The sequence below is a fragment of the Brassica napus genome, chromosome C1, assembly GCF_020379485.1.
Source record: "Brassica napus cultivar Da-Ae chromosome C1, Da-Ae, whole genome shotgun sequence".
NCBI classification, from domain to species: domain Eukaryota; kingdom Viridiplantae; phylum Streptophyta; class Magnoliopsida; order Brassicales; family Brassicaceae; genus Brassica; species Brassica napus.
Genome location: NC_063444.1, coordinates 40217121 through 40238098, shown reverse-complemented (window position 1 = coordinate 40238098; position 20978 = coordinate 40217121). Strand labels below are relative to the sequence as shown.

Sequence of the window (20978 nt, the reverse complement as noted above, 5' to 3'; positions counted from 1 at the left end):
TTTGGTTACACTATGTACGATTTCTTTAATACATTGTATGATGTAGTTTAGTATTATTCGATTTTAACCTTAATTAGAATAAACATATGTAATTGATGTCGATCACAAAATGATTTTAAAATAACGTTAGTGGCTTTCTATGTAATTGATTTCTCACGAAATTGATAACTGTGCAAGTGACAAAACGCTTTGAATTTTTTTTCATGTCGATAACCAAACGATTTGTGATGGTGACGAAGTTTAAATTAATGTTATGATTGTCATACAACCATACATAGTGTTGTCGAGTGTGATCCCCAATCATTAAAATAATCTCCTATGTAATAATGTAACCAGCGCGGTTAGCCTAGTGGTACCTAAGGGAGCTTCGGCCCCAATACGGTTTTGGATTCGATTTCCGCTGGCCATCCGGGCTAGCGTTAAATCGCAAGAATACGTGGACTGCCGTGGGCCTCGTGGGATTAGTCGGTTGATCACGGTCGCCGGAACCCCACGGTTAAAAAAAAAAAAAGTAAAAAAAATAATGTATAGTGGCTGACCGTTTTTATGTTAAGTTATATCCATAATTGTATATTGTACGTGGTTAATATAATTTTCCTAAAGAAATTAAATTGGACTAACATATTCTCAAATCAGTTTTAATAATGACACCTCAGCAAAATTGAGATGTAATTAAGCAATATAAAATTACTAGTCTTTAAATGATTCTCAATTAATATATTGAAAATTTAATATAGATATCATCGATTTGATCACGAGTGTCAACTTCTAATCCCACTCATATCTATTCTATTAAAATAAAAATCACAACTTCTATTAATGTGTGATTTTTTTAAAAAATGGACCTTCACTGGAAAATCATATTTCATTTATTTCAAATTAACATTTTGGTATCATTAAGATATCACATCTTATATAATCAACAAATATAACAACTTCACCTATAAAATTATTTTAATATTATTTTTAATTATAAAAACCTATTAACAAAAAATCTAACAAAATCTAAATAAAAGTTAAATATTTTAATATAATAATGCATTAATTAATTTCATAATTAAAAGTATAATACTATTTAAAACAATGTTAATTAAGATTTTATTCTAAAAGAGTTGTATGCTATTTTCATAAATTTTCTATTTATAGCTTATATTATATTAAAATAGAAGTACTATATAAATTAAATATACAATTTATAATAAATTAATAAATTAACTTATTTTATTTATAAAAAACATTTTAAAAATTCATTTACCGTTAAAACAGGTTAAAATTTGTAGCATGTATAAAATTTACTTATAAAATCCTACTATATACTGAAATCGTAGATGCTAAAGTATATTTGTTGAAACACAAACATAAAATAAAAATGATCCTAACCAAATATTTGTTCTATAGTATAACTAACTAAATTTTAAAAAATATTTTGTATGGAAACTGCAAAAACTAAAAATATATATTTTGAGTGAGATTATCTATTGATTATTTCAAGTTATGAATTTATTGTACCGAACTAGATGTTATATTTTTATATAATAACAATTAATAATAAATTAAAATGTATATAACAAACCGTTATATATTAATAATGTCAAAAAAAACATAAACAATAAAATTATAGAATTACATTATGTATAACAATAAATTATAAATAATATATTTAAAAATTTTATATTAAAATTATACATTAATTATATATTTATAAAATAAAAATAATATATGCACGGATGTGCCGGTTAAGCTCTAGTTTATTTTTAAAACAAGGTGCTAGCTGTCCATTATTGGGACCCTATATTATTCAATGATTCTTGATTATGTCTCATCTACCTCTTTAATGTTTGGGAAACAATGGCAGCTATGGTCTTCATTGACTTCCAGAACTGCTTCATCCTGACCCTCCTCTGCTTGATCTCACTACTCTGCTACTCTCTGTTCTTCAGGAAACCAAAAGACTCACCAGGATATGATCTGCCTCCGAGCCCCCCCGTCTCTTCCTATCATCGGCCATCTTCACCTTCTCCTATCTACTACAACCCACAAGTCTCTTCAGAAACTCTCCACCAAGTATAGACCTCTCCTCCTCATCCGGATCTTCAATGCCCCCATCATTCTCGTCTCCTCTGCCTCTGTGGCCTACGAGATCTTCAAGTCCCACGACGTGAACGTCTCCACTCGCGCTCTTGCTGCCATCGATGAGTCGCTCGTGTTTGGATCTTATGGCATCGTCAATGCTCCCTATGGAGATTACTGGAAGTTCATGAAGAAGCTCATCGCCACCAAGTTGCTCAGACCACAATCAGTCGAGAGGTCACTAGGTATCCGTGCTGAAGAGATTCAGCGATTTTGCAGAAGTCTTCTCGAGAAGGCAAGGAAGAATGAGAGCGTTGAGATCAGTAAAGAAGCGATGAAGCTCATAAACAACACATTGTGCAGAATGAGCATGGGAAGGAGTTTTTCAGAGGAGAACGGTGAGGCGGAGAAGGTTAGGGGCTTGGTGGGAGAATCATATATTGAGTTTGTATTATTAGATACTTAATAGTATCGTTACATGTCTGGCTTTATACAGAGAGCTCTACCTACATACATGGTAAGCAAATATACAGGACTTAATGTAGCGTAATTACAGAGAGGGAATATATATGTTTCTATATCTTATCACGCCCCCTCAAGACGGACGGGCGTCAGTGGAGGCCGATCTTGATAGAGAGACTGTCAAAGCGAGCACGAGGTAGTGGCTTAGTAAGGGCATCAACTAGTTGATCAGCTGTGTTGATATGAGAGACGCGCAGTGTGCCACTTTGAATGTACGCGAACAAAATGATAATCAAGTGCGATATGTTTCATACGAGAATGGAATACCGGATTTGCAGCAAGGTAGTTGGCACCTATATTATCGCAGTAGATGATTGGTGTTGTGGAAACTGTGATCCCGAGCTCCATGAGTAAGGCTATGGTCCAGGAAACTTCAGCTGCGGTGTTTGCAAGAGACCGATATTCAGCTTCAGTGGAAGAGCGAGCCACCCCGTTTGTTTCTTTGAAGACCATGCCACTGGATGTCGTCCCACGTAAACAATGTAAGCTCCTGTGGAGGTGTAGTCGTCCTTATTTCCAGCCCAATCCGCATCAGTGAAGGCATGAAGAGTTGAAGTGTTGTTGGCGTGGAAGAAGACACCTCGGTTTTGTGTGCCAGAGAGATAGCGCAGGATCCGTTTCACTGCCGTCCAATGTTCATTTGTAGGCCGGTGCATGAACTGAGACATTTTGTTCACCGAGAATGAGATTTCCGGCCTCGTTAAGGAAAGATATTGCAAACTGCCCACGACTGATCTATATTCGCTGGCGTCATCTAGAGGAGTGCCTGTGAGAAGTGTCAGATTAGACGTGGAACAGAGTGGCGTTGCTACTGATTTCGCATTCTTCATGTTTGTGCGATGAAGGAGATCTGCAATATAACGTTCTTGAGTAAGATGGAGTCCAGAAGCAGTACGAGTGCATTCAATACCAAGAAAATATGTAAGATCACCCAAGTCTTTTAATGAAAAGCGATGAGATAAAGAAGCGATAAACCGTGTTATGTGTTGTTGGCTGTTGCCAGTGATGATGATATCATCGACGTATACGAGCATGTATAGGAGGATGCCACCGTTGTTGAAGATGAAGAGAGATGCATCTGCCAAAGAGTTCTTAAAACCAGATTCAAGGAGAAATGTGCGTAGCTCATTGTACCAGGCACGAGGTGCTTGTTTAAGACCATAGATGGCCTTGCGTAACTTGCAGACAGCTGTTGGATTGTCTTTATCCTGGAACCCAGTTGGCTGCATCATATATACTTCATCATCGAGACGTCCTTGAAGAAAGGCTGTGGTGACATCGAGCTGTTTTAAAGACCAGTTACGGGTTACTGCTGTGCTGAGAACAAGACGAATAGTTGCTGGTTTAACCACCGGACTGAATGTGTCATTATAGTCAATGCCGGGACGTTGATTATATCCTTTCGCAACTAGTCGAGCCTTGTAGCGTTCTATGGTACCATCAGCCCGTCTTTTTATTGTAAACACCCACCTGCAACCAACAACATTGGTAATATCAGGACAGTTAACAAGATCCCAAGTACGGTTTTGAAGCTGAGAATTAATTTCATCGATCATGGCTTTGCGCCAATATGGGTTTTTGAGAGCTTCTGCTACTGAAGTGGGAATTGTTGTAGGTGGTGATGGAGACACTTCAGTATGGAGATTGAGTTTTTGAATCGGCTTGGGAGTTCTATTGCTTGTGCGCCGTGGTGGGAGCACTTGAGTTGTCAGTGGTGGTGCAGGCTGTCTTATTTGATCGGTGGCTTGTTGTTGTTCCAGAGAAGGAAGGTTTGTGGCAGCAGGAGGTATTGTGGTCTCTGTTGAAGTCGTGGCAGTGGGCATTCCAGCAACGTTTGGTGGTGGTGCTTGCTGTTGTTGCAGAACTGGCTGATGTGGTGGTTCTGGAGCTGTCTGATGTTGTAGCGATGAATCAGATGGTGCTGGTGGTGCTGGAGGCGTGGTACCTGCAAGAGGAACAACAGAGACAACAGGAAAAGTAGACACTGGAGGATCCAGTTCATTAGTGGTTTTGTGAGACATAGCAGAAGTTGGTGTTGCAAATGGGAAAACAGATTCATGAAAAACTACATGCCTTGATGTGTAGACTCGAGATGTTTCTCTATCTAGGCAGAAATAAGCACTTTGAGTAATGGAATAGCCTAAGAATACACATGGTTTTGATCGAGCATCTAATTTGTGAGATGTATAAGGCTTGAGCCACGGAAAACACAAACATCCAAAAATACGAAGCTTTTGAAAATTCGGTGGTTGACAGTGTAAAGACTGATAGGGGTTTTGAAAATGCAATGGTTGAGAGGGCATCCTATTTATTAGATAGACAGCAGCCGCAAAGGCAAATGGCCAGTACGTCCGAGGCATAGATGCATGAGATAATAGGGCGAGGCCCGTTTCGACAATATGTCGATGTTTACGTTCTGCAACACCGTTATGCTCGGGCGTATGAGGCGGACTGGTCATATGAGAAATGCCATTGGACGATAAGAAGGAAGCAAGACCAATGTACTCGCCCCCATTGTCCGTATAAAGAGTTCGAAGCTTTTGACGAAATTAATTTTCGACCAAAACTTTGAACCTTCTAAAAACTTCAAAAACATCAGATTTTCTTTTTAAAGGGTACAACCAAGTGTATCGAGTGAAATGATCAACAAAAATAACGTAGTATTTAAAACCGTCTAGAGAAAGTATCGGAGAAGTCCAGACATCCGAGAAAACAACATGGAGAGGATGAGAGGTTTGTAAAGTAGAATTTGCAAAAGGTAACTTGTGCATTTTATTAATAGAGCAAGCATTGCAAGGGTGAGCAAGCAAAACATTTGAAGAAATTGGTAAATCAAATTGAGAAATAACTTTTTGAAGAATAGAAAACGCAGGATGACCCAAACGTGAGTGCCAATCCGTCATAGTAGTTTTAAGAACTGAAGCAAATGAAAGAGAAGGAGATTGCGAAGTATGAAGTTTTGGCCATTCGTAAGTGCCAGCTTTAGGCTTGCCTTCCAGACGAAGAGCCCCCGTTTGCAAATCTCTCACCTGGAAGTATGTAGGGGTAAATGTAACAGCAACACCATTAGTTTTGCACAATTGAAAAACAGATATCAAATTCTTATCTAGCGATGGAACACATAAAACTTGATTAAGGAAGAAAGGTTTAGTATAAGATGGTAGAGAAGAAGAACCAGAATGAGATATGTGAAGGCCTGAACCATCGCCTAAAAGGACATCATCACCTCCACTGTATGGATTGTGCAGAGAGAGATTGGCTAGGTCAGATGTCATGTGATGTGACGCGCCAGAATCCAAGAGCCAAGTAGAGTTGTCGGACATCATTGCTGGGTTTGCACGAGGCTGCCAGTGGGAGTTTGTTGGTGCTGCTAACCACTGTGATTGTGGCGTAGATGATTGTGACCACTGTGGTGCTGGAGCACTTCCTTTGACAATACGAAATTCAGGGCAGTACCTAGCACTGTGCCCTTGTACCCCACATGCTTGGCAACGACCCAAGTAAGGCTTTGAGAAGCGCTGCTGCTGACGGTTATTGTTGGTGGTGTTGCGTTGTGGCTGATTGCGGTTATGATTCTGGTGTTGAGATCGTGGACGAGTGTCTGTAGCATTGGCTACGATGGGAAGAGGAGTAGTAGACTGAGTGGTGAGTATGATGGCTTCCCGATTCAACAGCCGTTCATGAAGTTCTTGAAAGGAGATGGGGCGATCTCTAGCATTGACAGCATCAACTTCAGGTTTATAATCTTCACCAAGTCCAGCTAGGATCTGTTCAGTAAGGTCTTCCTGATCTATTGGTGCTCCAAGTTGCGCAAGTTCATCTGATTTGGTCTTGATGCCACGAAGATACTCACTGATTGTTTGTGTGCCTTTAACACATGCTCGAATCTTCAGCCGGAGTTGACGAAGATGACCTCGTGTTGGATTACCGAATGTTGCAGCAAGGAGATCCCAAACTTCTTTAGAGGTGGTGGCACTGGTAACAACCGGTTGAACGTTGAGAGAGATCGAACCGATGAGAGCAGAATACAGCAGGCGATCTTGTCTACGCCAAGGAGCGAAGGCTGGATTTGGGACTGCGACACCTTCATTCATGACTGTTGCGGGTGGGGCATCACTGGTGGAGTCGATGAACTGGTGAAGTTCATGGCCTTCAAGCAAAGCACGGACTTGGCGACTCCACATGAGATAATTCTCATTGGAAAGTTTTGTAACACTCGTCATATTGACAGAAAGCAGAGTATTTTCTGGGTTTTGAGCATTAAAAACTGATGTTCTCTCAGCTGTAGCTTCAGAACTCATTGTTTATGGTGATAAGAAATAGATCGTGAGAAGAAGAAGACGATAGAAGAAGAGATGACGGCTATAGAGAAAAAAAATAAAAATAAAAATAAAAGAGGTGTTAACCTAGGTATTGCTCTGATACCATATTGAGTTTGTATTATTAGATACTTAATAGTATCGTTACATGTCTGGCTTTATACAGAGAGCTCTACCTACATACATGGTAAGCAAATATACAGGACTTAATGTAGCGTAATTACAGAGAGGGAATATATATGTTTCTATATCTTATCATCATATGCCTTGACAAAGAAGATGTTCCTAGCAGCTTTGCTGCGGAGACCGCTCAAGAAACTTCGAATCCCGTTGTTCAAGAAGGAGATAATGAGTGTTTCCGACAGACTTGATGAGCTGCTAGAGAGGATTATTGTGGAGCACACAGAGAAACTAGACGAGAAGCAACAAGATAAGGATATGATGGACGTGTTGTTGGCAGCTTATCCAGACGAAGAGGCAGAGTATAAGATCACTATGAATCAAATCAAAGCATTTTTTGTGGTAAATGTTATTCATTATATCAATTTCATTTGAGGATCCATATAATAGTTCTAAATCTTCTCATTTCAGGAGCTTTTTGTTGGAGCCACTGATACCTCTGTCCAAACTGCTCAGTGGACAATGGCTGAGATCATTAATAATCCTAATGTTCTTGAGAGGCTGAGAGAGGAAATCGATTCCGCTGTAGGGAGTTCAAGGTTGATTCAAGAAACAGATTTACCAAACCTTCCTTACTTGCAAGCGGTGGTTAAGGAAGGGTTAAGACTACACCCGCCTGGCCCTCTCCTGGTAAGGACGTTCCAAGAAAGATGTGAGATCAAAGGGTACTACATACCAGAGAAGACAACGCTTGTTATTAATGCTTATGCTGTGATGAGGGATCCTGATTCTTGGGAAGATCCTGACGAGTTTAAGCCTGAGAGGTTTCTAAGTCCTAAAGAAGACGAGAAAGAGCTAGCATTTAAGTACCTTCTTTTTGGCAGCGGAAGGAGAGGATGTCCTGGAGGAAATCTATCTCAAATATTTGTAGGAACCGCGGTAGGAGTGATGGTGCAATGCTTTGAATGGAAAATCGAAGGAGGTAAGGTCAATATGGAAGAGTCTTTTGAAGGAATGAACCTAAGCATGGTGCATCCGCTCAAGTGTGTTCCGGTTGCTAGACCACAAGCTTTTTCTTTTACTTGAAATCTCTAGGTTCTCAGCTCATGAGACTCCAGTCAAGAACATGTAAAAGTTTGCTATCATATGTATCAGTGGATCTTCTTCCAAGACATTCCATAAGACCATAACATTTGTCTCTACGTCTGTTGTATTTGGAAGTCTAATAATGAGATAAACAAAATTGATATGGCAAGAAAAAGTAAGGGCAGCCTTAACGGTGAAATGCTTAAACTAAGGACATAAGAGCATGTTGGGGGTTCTTAGGGTGAGGTTCTTAGCGGAATATAAGTACATGTCTCTTAATTTTTAACTAAAAAAACTAAGAACCGGTTCTTATCTTTAAGAACCGGTTCTTAGCTTTAAGAACCGGTTCTTAAATTTAAGAACTGGTTCTTAGCTTTTTTAGTTAAAAGTTAAGAGACGGGTTCTTATATTCCGCTAAGAACCTACCCTAAGAACCCCCATTAAACATGCTCTTAAGAACCGGTTCTTAGCTTTTTTAGTTAAAAGTTAAGAGACGGGTTCTTATATTCCGCTAAGAACCTACCCTAAGAACCTCCATTAAACATGCTCTGATTAACCACGGTCTCTTAGTCGGGGTTCTTAACCCATGATTTGACTTTTTTTTTACACTTTTCGGCTAAGAGACGGCTCTTATATCTCTTATTTAAGAGACGGTTCTTAGGTTTTTTTTAGTTAAAATCTAAGAAAAGCTAAAAAACGTCTCTTAGCCGAAGCTAAAAATTCCAGTTAAGAGACTGGGTTAATCATGGTTTAAGAGCATGTTTATTGTAGGCCTCTTACTATGATTAAACCCAGTCTCTTAACTGGGTTCTTAGCTTCGGTTAAGAGACGGTTCTTAGCTTTTCTTAGATTTTAACTAAGAAAAGTTATGAACCGTCTCTTAAATAAAAGAGAGATATAAAAGCTGTTTCTTAGCCGAAAAATGTAAAAAAAAAAAAGTATCAAATAATGAGTTAAGAACCCCGGCTAAGAAACCGGGGTTAATCATGCCCTTAAGTCTTTTATTTATTTTCTGGAAGACAAGACCATTTAGTAAAGCGATAGTAGAGGTTTTAAAACTACCGATTATAATAAGAAACATTTACACTAAGATACACTTTTCTAGTTTATTATTACATCATAGAGCACTTCTTTCTACCAAAGTAGTTTTCTTAACCAAAGTTTAAGTTCTAGTTACAAACTAACTAAATAACTTTGTAAGTAAGTGTGCATTAAATTAACTAAATTTATTATCTACTTTTTAATAAGAAGACAAAATAAAGTAGGTCCATTTGTGTATTTTCTTCGTCTTCTTTGGTTCTTCCTTCTAAGTTCTCTATTATTTTTGTAAAATGAAATATGTTGCTTCAGAATTTTATTTCAAGAAAACTTGTTAATTCATTGTCTCTATTATTTGACGTATCTTTAGAGATAAGTCAAGCTATATTTTTGATGATAGTAAAATGGTAGTGTATAAATGTCAACGACGGAGATCTATCGGCTTATCCAATACGATGAAAAAAATCAGAGGATTCGACATCTTCCGACGAGAAATCAACCAGATACAAGAGGAACTTTGATTTCGAACTTTGATTCACAAACTCAGGTCACAATGGCTGATTCACCGTTATGGACCATAGACGCCGAGATTAATGTAAGTCGACAAGCTCTCCACCGCAATTCACAGCCAAGACAAGCTCCACTGTTGCAATATCGTTTCTTCTCCACGGAGTTTCGCTTCTGCAGTGTCTCTAGTCCGGTGGGAAGCTTCAACGTCGTGCCATATCCTATGTCTTTGCTGTGATCTTATCCCTCTTTCCATGACCTCTGGTAGACGATAAAGCGAAGCCGTCATTGCATCCGATTGAGATCGCCATTGTTGAACCTTGAGATCAAGTTTCACTAATTTGCACCTCTAGTCCTTGTAATTTTAAATGTTTTTTGTTGCCTCAAAACTTCCAGAGTTTCATATAAATCCCTTGAATTAACCAAAAACTTCGAAATGTGCACTTTAGATTCAACTTTTGTATCTTTTGGACCATACAAATAATGAAACTCACAAATTTATGTACAAAAATTATCCAGTGTCCATGTATTATTGTACAAGTTAATTAGTGTACATATAAATCATTGTACATCTCGATAGTAAAAACATTGTGTACATAGCATAATGTACACATCAAATGCATTAAAAGTTACATTTTTGTTTCTTTTATTCATTTTTTAAAACTTTGTAATTGTTTACATGTATGCAATGTACAATGTACAAATGAATTAGTGTACCATGCAGTTTCACATTATCCATGTGTATACAAAATCATGTGTACACCTTATTCCGGAAAGAGACTGAGCTACAAAGTGAATAAAAATTATTATATAACATTTATGCACTTATGTAAAGCTTTACAACATACATTATGAGGTTTTTATTTAGGCTAATTCACAGTCCTAGACAATGCTTTTAGACAGGCTATCGCACATATGTATAAATCATGTCCTCCCAGCTTGTGTCTACGATATGTGTACACTTGAAACATTAAAAACCATTTCTACGAGTTGTACATGTGTACCATTTCTACGAGTTGTACACGTGTACTCAACGATATGTGTACACTTGAAACATTATGTGAAATTATCTGATATCCGTGTATTAACTTAATGGATATGTGTATATATTTTTGTAAATTGGTACTGCTCTAGGTTGGAAGGTTTACATGTTTAATTTTTATGCACTTAAGAATAGTAAAATTATCTGATATCCGTATATTAATGTACAAGTTAATTAGTGTACATGTGAGTCATTGTACATGTGGATAATGAAGTATTTGTGTACATGGTATAATGTACACAACAAATGACTTTTAAAATTGCAGTTTTGAATTTATCATTTTTGCAGCCAAAAATACAAGAAATAGTTTCGGTGAAATTTTATTTATTTCACTGTGTACATGTGAATCACATTTCCCAAGTTGAGTGGTGTGCACATGTATCGTTGTACATGTGGATATTAACATTTGTGTAATTTTTTCATGTACATAGGAAACATATATTATTACAATAAGCGTACACAAAAAAATGATTCATACACATTGATATAGAGTGATTTATACTTTAAGTCACTTTATGACTTTTTATTACATTGTAGAGCACTTCTTGCTCTTGAGGTACTTTTTTCTAACTAAGTGTAACTACAACGAAGTCTAGTTCATTCTTTTGGTTTTTGTCTATTTTTTATTTCTAATATTTGTTTGACTCTCTCCTCCACTTTAATTCATCTTCTTCCTGTAAAGTTCGTACTTTATACTTTCCTCCGACCAACCAAAACAACCTTACTCCGCCACAGTCTTCTTCTTTTCCGACGAACAACTAACGACATTTATCTCTGTAGCATTGCCGAGTAAACATTTTTGCTTGTTTATTTTTTTGATCTTCAAGTTTCTCCTCCATCAGAACCCACTCGTTGAACCTCTGGTTAACTGTGATTTTCCTCCATCTCCGACTTAGATCTTTGTTCTCGTTGTTCCATGTGATGTAGAGGAAGTTGACAAGCTCTTGTCGGAGAGAAGCTCTCGTCGGAGAAAAACTCTCGTCGAAGACAAACTCTGGTCGTCCCCGTCGGTGCTGGGCCGTGACTTCCTCGCCGTCTCGTTTCGTCTTCTTCCGCCACTACAAGAAAACATCACCTTAACGAGGGCGGTTTTCCTCGTTATTTCGTCGTAAAAGAGGCTTTACGACGAAATAGCGAGGAAGCGCGTTTGCTCGTTACTCGTCCGTCGTAACACATATTTCCTCGCTAATTCGTCGTAACTTAGCGAGGAATATATTTCGTCGTAAAGACGAAGTAGGGCGATTCGTCGTAAAGACCACGTCAATATTCCACGCAAAGACGTCGCTACAATTCCTCGTAAATACCTCGAAATGAGTTCCTCGTAACCTACACGTAAATACTTTGAAAGAGTTTCCTCGCAAAATACACGTAACAACCACGAAACGATTTCCTCGTAAAATACTCGTAAACTTTTCCTCGTTATTTCCTCGCAAATGTTTCCTCGTAAAATAGTCGTTAATTGTTTCTCGTCATTTCCTCGTAAGGTTTCCACGTAAAGAGGTCGTACATTAGCTACGAATTTACTTCGTTTTTATTATTTTTACAGAATTTAAAAATATAATTAAAAAATAATGAAAATTATTTAATTTAATAATAAATTAAAATTTAAAATAAAAATAAATCAAAATGAAAATATTTTATATATAAATAAGTTTTGAATTTATATAATACAACAACCAAAAAAAAAACTAAGGGTCGTTCATCGCCCGGTAGAATTCATCACTCCTCCTCGTAACATCCGCCTCGTTATGTACGTCGGATGACTCGCCTTGAATGGGATGTTGTTGTCGCATGTTCCTCAACATGGACTCCCATTCCGGATTTGTGGCCGCAATAACGTCCAAGAAACCCTCGACTCCACCCATACGAGATTTTGTCGCGGTCAACTCGTTACGCAGCTGAGCGGACTCTCTACGCAGCTCAGTGACTTCATCATCCCGTCGCTGACCATAAGACGATGTCGCTCTCGGAACATCGTTGACGGAACCAATACCCAACGTCCGTCCCTTTTTTTTAGGGACAACCTTAAAAACAAAAAATAAATATTGTAAGTAAAAATTTAAGGTTAAATTAAATGAATAATAAAAAATTAATTTTTTTGAAAATTTACCTCCTCGTAAATCTTATCCACGTCAAGTGTGGATAAGGTGACGGGTAATCCGTCGGTAGACTGCTGGGTCAGCTGAGTCTGGCGGTCTTCAACCCGAGCAACTACGTCGTTGTAGATTTGCTCGGACTTGCCATCTACAAATACGCCCGACTTGTTCTTGTGGGTCCTCTCGTAAAGTTCCATAAGAGAAGGGAGATGTCCCGTCTCTTTGGCCTAAAAAACAGTTAAGAAAGTTAGAATAAATTAATATATATATTAAAAAAATAATTTAATAAAATATTTAATTACCATTTCCAAACGGACACCGGCGTGGGGTTTTTGGCCCGTAGTGTGAAGCATCGGCCCGTTCCCGTGCTCATCGACCGTGTTACGGGAGTTAGAGCAAGCCTGGGCGATTCTAATGGAATCAGGAAGGCGCCAATAACGGATGAGGCCATCCCACACATCCGTGGTGAGCTCAGCGGGTTTGCCACGCTCATACCCCTTCACGATCCAGTCACCCTTCCAGTTGGAGACCGTGTCCAACAAGCGAACTTTCGCCTTCGCGTTAAACTTCTTCCTCACCCTCTCAGTGATCCCCAAGGCCCAAGTATATTTTTGCTGTTGGAAAAATAAATTAACAATTAGTTTTTTAGAAAGTATATATATAAATCATGAAAAAATTAAAGTATATATAATTAATTAATAGAAACTTACAGCGTAAATTTTGAACCACGTCTTTCTGACGTAGTGAGGCGTCTTACTCCAGTTTGGATGTGGCATGGAGAAGTAACCCTTGATCGTGTCGGTTACGTCCGATGCAAGACATCCGTCAACCCCCCACCTGGAAAATACAAATTTAAAATATAAATTATTTTTTAATGTTATAAAAGAAATTTAAACGAATTAAAAAAAAATTAATGCAACATACCACAAAGTTCCGTCCGGTCGGTCTGGGTCGATGACTGGTAAACCTTCTCTGCCTGGCAGACTGAGAATGTCCTCTACAGTGTACTGCGAGTAAGGAGCACTCGGAGGCACCATCAAATCAGGATGAATATCGGCGGCCATCGGAGGTGCCATCGGAGGAGGCACAGGAGGAGGCATCGGAGGAGGCACATGAGGAGCCGATGGTGCAGTAGAAAAAGTAGACCCAGAGACTCTCTGAGTGTACTGAGTCTCGGGGACAGTCTCCTGGCCCGAAGAACTGGGAGCGGAAGAAGAGGCCGGGTCTAAACGACTACCCGGCTCACCGAAGATCTCTCTGTAATGGGCAGTAAGTCTTCCTTTTCGAACCTGAAAAAAAAATGAAATTTTTAAAATTAACATCAACAATATATTTCCCAACATTATCCACATAATCAACACTAAACAACATAAAATCCGCAAACCTATCTAAATTCCCTATACTAACCACCTAATCTATCATACACTAACCAAATTAGAGAGGAATCAGAGAGGCTAACCATTGCTACGAAATGGAGAGGAAGTAGAGAGGAAGTAGAGAGGAAAGAAAGAGTGAGCGCTCGGGAGTATATATAAGATTACATATCGTCGCAAATTCCTCGTAAGTTTACGACGAAATAGCGAGCAGTTACAAAGGCCCGTCTTTTTTTTTACGAGGAAATTGCGAGGAATCACAAAGGCCCGTGTTTTTTTATACGAGGTATTAACGACGATTTACCTTACGAGGAATTAACGAGGCTTGCTTTCCTATAAATATACCCACAACTCTCACTCTCAAACCACACACAAACTCCCAAATCACACCTTATCTCAAATCACAATCCTCAAAAAAATCCTATTCAAATTATAAATATTTGAAAAAAATAGGAAAAGGAGAAGATATTAGAATTCATGTGGGCGAGACTTACGTATTATAATTGCTGGAAGTCTTGCCACATGTTAATCTGGTATTTCTCTCATTTTCCTTTTTTTTTTCAAGTTTGTACACTACGAGATTTTTACGACGATTTGTACTTACGTGGAATTAACGGGTTTATGTATAAATCCGTTTACGTGGTCTTTACGACGATTTCTGCTTACGTGGAATTAACGAGTGTTTTGTTTAAATCATTTTACGTGGTAGTTACGACGATTTCATCCTACGAGGACTTTACGACGATTTGTGCTTACGTGGAATTAACGAGTGTTATGTTTAAATCCCTAGAATCCGAAACCCAAAACCCGAAACCCAAAACCCAAACCCGAAACCCGAAACCCCATACCCGAAACCCCAAACCCCAACCCCCAAACCCGAAACCCGAAACCCAAACCCCCATCTTTAATTTTCTACTTCATATATTCCAAACCCCATATTTAATTTTAAGTTTCGTCGTTATTTTTAACGAGTGTTATGGTTAAATCCCTAGAACTCGAAACCCGAAACCCGAAACCCGAAATCCAAAACCCGAAACCCGAAACCCCAAACACCTAAACCCGAAACCCCAAACCCGAAACCAAAAACCCGAAACCCGAAACCCGAAATCCAAAACCCGGAACCCCAAAACCCGAAACCCCAAACCCGAAACCCGAAACCCCAAACCCCAAACCCCATATTCCTTATTTTCTACTTCATATATTCCAAACCCCATATTTATTTTTAGGTTTCGTCGTTATTTCCTCGTTGTATTACGTTATATTTACGACGATTTCATCCTACGTGGTTTTTACGACGAATTCATCCTACGTGGTATTTACGACGATTTAGTCCTACGTGGAATTAACGAGTCCTTCGTCGTTATTTACTCGTTGGAATACGAGGACTTTACGACGATTTAAGCTTACGTGGAATTAACGAGTGTTATGTTTAAATCCCTAGAATCCGAAACCTGAAACCCAAACCCGAAACCCGAAACCCCATACCCGAAACCCCAAACCCCAACCCCCAAACCCGAAACCCGAAACCCAAACCCTCATCTTTAATTTTCTACTTCATATATTCCAAACCCCATATTTAATTTTAAGTTTCGTCGTTATTTTTAACGAGTGTTATGGTTAAATCCCTAGAACCCGAAACCCGAAACCCGAAACCCGAAACCCGAAATCCAAAACCCGAAACCCCAAACCCCGAACACCTAAACCCGAAACCCCAAACTCGAAACCAAAAACCCGAAACCCGAAACCCGAAATCCAAAACCCGGAACCCCAAAACCCGAAACCCCAAACCCCAAACTTGAAACCCGAAACCCGAAACCCGAAACCCCAACCCCAAACCCCATATTCCTTATTTTCTACTTCATATATTCCAAACCCCATATTTATTTTTTGGTTTCGTCGTTATTTCCTCGTTGTATTACGTTATATTTACGACGATTTCATCCTACGTGGTTTTTACGATGAATTCATCCTACGTGGTATTTACGACGATTTAGTCCTACGTGGAATTAACGAGTCCTTCGTCGTTATTTACTCGTTGGAATACGAGGACTTTACGACGATTTAAGCTTACGTGAAATTAACGAGTGTTATGTTTAAATCCCTAGAATCCAAAACCTGAAACCCGAAACCCCAAACCCCATATTCCTTATTTTCTACTTCATATATTTCAAACCCCATCTTTATTTCCATTCCAAACCACAAGTCCCACATTTGCTTATTCATAAAACAAACTCCCACATTACCTTATTCATAAAACAAATCCCACATTATCTTATTCATAAAACAAACTCCCTCATCTTATTCATAAAACAAATACATCAATCGGATACATCGACATTCTCGTCATCACTAGAAACATCATCATTTTCATTAAACTCGTCTTCAACAGCTTCGTCTGTGGCATCATCGGTAAGATCTTCGTACTCGTGATTATGCGGATCAATGAGAAGGATATCATCAATTTCTTGTTCAGGTTCCTCAACTTCATTTATCTGTTCTTCTTGCAATGGTGGTTCTTCTCCACTGATGATTCGTCCTCGAGGTGTAACTTTGATTACTGCTAACAAATTTATACCTGAATCTCTCATCCGAGGGTATGGAAGGAAGCTAACTTGGTCTGCTTGTGAAGCTAAGATGAAAGGCTCGAATTTGTTGTACCTTCGTCCACCGTTGACATAAACTACACCGAATTTGTTAGACCGAACACCTCTGTTGACGATGGGGTCGAACCATTCACATTTGAAGAGGACGCATTTCAGCTTCAGTATCCCTGGAAATTCGACTTCAATAATCTCCGTCAAGATCCCGTAGAAATCTGTTTCCCCTTTCACACATATTCCATAGGTACTGGTCGCCCGTTGTCTACCATAGTCATATGTATGAAAAGTATAGCCTCGTGTGAAATACATCTGTGATGTGGTGACCTTTACAAGTGGAGATTGAATTACTTCGTGTAACCACTTAGGATAATCTGCATCGTCGTCGTCATAATCAACCTGCAAAAATAAAGAGAATGTTAATGAAATATAGATAATGTATGAAAAATTTTTTAGTTAATACCTGATTCCGCAACCACTTAATGAAGTGTTGATCTTTCCTTTTGTCTACGTCACTTGTGGATATACCAGGAAATGTTTCTTCGACTTGAGAAACAAATAGGCTGTAAAATCACATTTTATAGGAATGAATCTCTCGCAATTATACAATTAATTATACTTATATGTGTTTCGAAGTGTCAATATATGTTACCTTTCAAAATAACGAATCAATGGATCTTCGCAATTGAGTAGAATATAGGTGTGTGCACTATGAGCGTCTTGTTCACTCGACCACCAAACCTCTTTAGACTTCCCACCGAGTCGCCCAATCTGGCTAAAGATGTCTGGAACACCAGCAACTGCATATGTTGGCGCAACACCACCATCATCATATCTTCTTGGAGCTCTTCTCCGTGTACGTACTTTTGACGCAAAGTAGTACGATGTGAAGTGAGAAACTTCTTCCGTCAAACTTCCAGCAATTATAGAACCTTCAACTTTGGCGAGGTTCTTTGCTTTTCCCTTCAAATATTTCATGGCTCGCTCATACTGATACATCCATCCGTAATGTACAGGTCCACGAAGCAATGCCTCATATGGGAGGTGGACAGCTAGATGCTCCATGACGTCAAAAAATCCGGGAGGAAATATCTTCTCCAAGTTGCACAATAAGATGGGAATGTTCTCCTGAAGCTGTTCCACAACTTCTTCTTTAAGAGTGCGTGTGCTCAGATCCCTGAAAAATGCTCCAATGCCTTTTATATTCAAAAAAAAATCAAACACATTGTTAGTCATATATTATTTTGTAAATTATTGTGATATAATACACTACGTACCTGCAAGTGCTTCATGTACGTTTGTTGGAAGTAGCTCCGCAAATGCAAAGGGCAGTAGTCGTTGCATAAATACATGACAATCATGACTCTTCATCCCGGAGAACTTTTGACCCTTTTCAACACATCTAGAGAGATTCGAAACATACCCATCGGGGAACTTCACTTCTGATGCCACCCAGTTGAACAACACCGACTTTTTTTCTGAAGATAATCTGAATATCGGAACGGGAACTTGTCCATTGCTTTTAATATGTAACTCGCTTCTTGAGCAAATATCCGGCAAGTCCAACCTCGATTTTATGTTGTCTTTTGTCTTCCCTGGGACATTCAATATTGTATTCATGATGTTCTCAAAGAAATTCTTCTCTATATGCATCACATCGAGGTTGTGGCGCAGAAGAAGATCCTTCCAATATGGCAACTCCCAAAATATACTCTTCTTGTGCCAGTTGTGATGAACACCGTAAGAATCTGGCATATTACGAGGGACATGCCAATTACCACCCCAACGAACTGTTTCGTTAGCTCCGTAGTAGTCGATTTGCGCTTCAATTTGTTCTCCAGTTAGATATGGAGGAGGAGTGTCTCTCACAACCCTTTGTGCCTAAACAAATTCTTGTTTCTTCGGTAAGGATGGCCAATGGGAAGAAATCGACGGTGACAATCAAACCAACTTGTCTTCCTACCATTCTTCAGTTGAAACGCATCTGTCGTTCCATTACAATATGGACAAGCTAATCTCCCATGTGTAGTCCATCCAGACAACATCCCATAGGCAGGAAAATCACTTATGGTCCACAAAAGCATCGCTCGCATCGTAAAATTCGTCTTCGTTGAACAGTCATACGTCCTCACCCCTGTTGACCACAAATCCTTCAACTCTTTTATCAGTGGTTGTAGGAAAACATCCAGGGACCTTTTTGGATGGTTCGGACCAGGTATTAATATGGTCAAGAATAGTAACTCCCGTTGCATGCACATCTCCGGTGGCAGGTTGTATGGAGTAAGAAAGACTGGCCACAATGAATATTGTCTCCCTGACATTCCGAACGGACTAAATCCATCTGTGCATAATCCGAGATACACATTCCGGATATTGCTAGCGAAATCTGGATGTACTTTGTTGAAATGTTTCCAGGCTCTTGCATCTGATGGATGAGTCATCTCACCATCCGTCTGAGTATGCTCGGCATGCCATCTCATCTTTCCAGCAGTCTGCTCTGATTGATACAATCTTTTCAATCTATCTGTAATTGGTAGGTACCACATCCTTTGGTACGGTACCCTATTACGTCCCCGTCTTTGCGGCTTGAATCGTGGCTTCTTGCAGAATCGACATTCTTCTAGCTTCTCATCATCTCCCCAATAGATCATGCAGTTGTCGATGCAAACATCTATCATCTCCGAAGGCAACCCAAGACTATAAACCAGTTTCTGAATCTCATAATAAGAATCAGCAGACACATTGTCTTCCGGCAAGTACTCTTTAAACAAGTCCGCCCATTCGTTCATGCAACTTTCAGGTAGATTGTGATCAGTTTTAATATTCATCATTCTAGCAGCTAACGACAATTTAGAGAGACCTTCTCTACAACCACTGTAAAGTGGTTGATTCGCCGCGTTTAACATTTCGTAAAACTTTTTTGCATCTATATTAGGTTCTTCATCTTCATCATGAGCTACGAATGCATCAGCTACCATATCATGAACCCTATCATAATCTACCATCTCCTCCTGATGGTAACTATGTTCATTATGCAAATGATGATCAACCGGTTCTTTTTCCTGAAAATTGCTATTACTACTACTTGCTTCATTCTGATCATAATTAAAACCTTCTCCATGTTGAAACCAGATATAGTAATTTGCCGTGAAACCTCTATTTATTAAATGCTTCCAAACATTTTCACGATTTGCCAGTTTCGAATTGTTGCATTTCCGACAAGGACAGAACATCTTACCACTTTCTTGGGCGAGCGGTGTTGAATCTGCTTGATGCATAAATGTCTCCAGACCCGTAAGGTATTCTTTCGTCACTCTCCCGTTAGCATCTCTATGCATATACATCCACTTCCGCAACTCGTAAATAGTCCCGGAGCCAGCCATTTTTTTTCTTTCACGTTTTTTGTTGTTGGTGTGTTTAAAATGATGTTCAAACATCCATATTTATAGGAAAATTTGAATCTGGTAGTTGTAATTTTGCTATGAATTTACGACGAAAATTAATTAGGTGGGCAAAAAAAACGTGTAACACCTATAAAGTTGGTGGATTCAAAAATTTCTTCGCTAAATACACGTAAACTATTACCTCGTAAATACCACGCAAAGTTTACGTCGTATTTACGAGGAAATAGTTTTTCCTCGTAAAATACTCGTAAAATTACATCCACTTTACGACGAAACAGTTTTGTCGTTACGTTACGAGGAAATAACGATGACTTTAGTTTTTCACGTAAATTTGTTGTAAACTCGACGCAAATTTACGAGGATTGTTTTTCCTCGTTAATTTTCGTAGTTAAGCATGTGTTTTCTTGTAGTGCGCGTTTTCAAGTCGGTGAATCGTTCACCTCCGTCGTGCCTTCCTCCATGAGCGGCTGAAACCCCTTGTCTTCACCGGCTTATTCCTAAGTAATCCAACACCGAATATATGAGTCACCGCTGCGGGTCTCCTATTCAACCCGGCTCAATCGGCTCCGTGACCTACTGCTCCTCTACGACCGTCAACGAATCACACTGGAGGGAAATCGAGCTGTCGAACCACGAAGGGATCCATTCCCAAATCAAGTTCCTGGTATTTGCAGGACCGGTCCTTTATCTTTAGAATAATTACAACTTTACCTTAAAACTTCCTGTTTTGCACAGTTACAATCTAATTTAGCCCAAACTTCTTGTTTTGCACAGGACGATATTCAAAAACAAAGTCAATTCCTT

General features: G+C 39.1%; 2 protein-coding genes across 2 annotated transcripts; both read left to right on the top strand.

The window, feature by feature from the left end:
- The first annotated feature begins 1963 nt into the window (after window positions 1-1963).
- LOC125580024 (cytochrome P450 705A22-like) lies at window positions 1964-2536 on the top strand. Its single transcript, XM_048743959.1, has one exon. The coding sequence runs from the start codon at window positions 1964-1966 to the stop codon at window positions 2534-2536; it is 573 nt and encodes a 190-aa protein (XP_048599916.1).
- Window positions 2537-7190: 4654 nt separating this feature from the next.
- LOC111206231 (cytochrome P450 705A22-like) lies at window positions 7191-8117 on the top strand. The gene is made up of 2 exons (XM_022702671.2): window positions 7191-7433; window positions 7503-8117. The coding sequence occupies exons 1-2, from the start codon at window positions 7191-7193 to the stop codon at window positions 8115-8117; spliced, it is 858 nt and encodes a 285-aa protein (XP_022558392.2).
- The last annotated feature ends 12861 nt before the right edge of the window (window positions 8118-20978 follow it).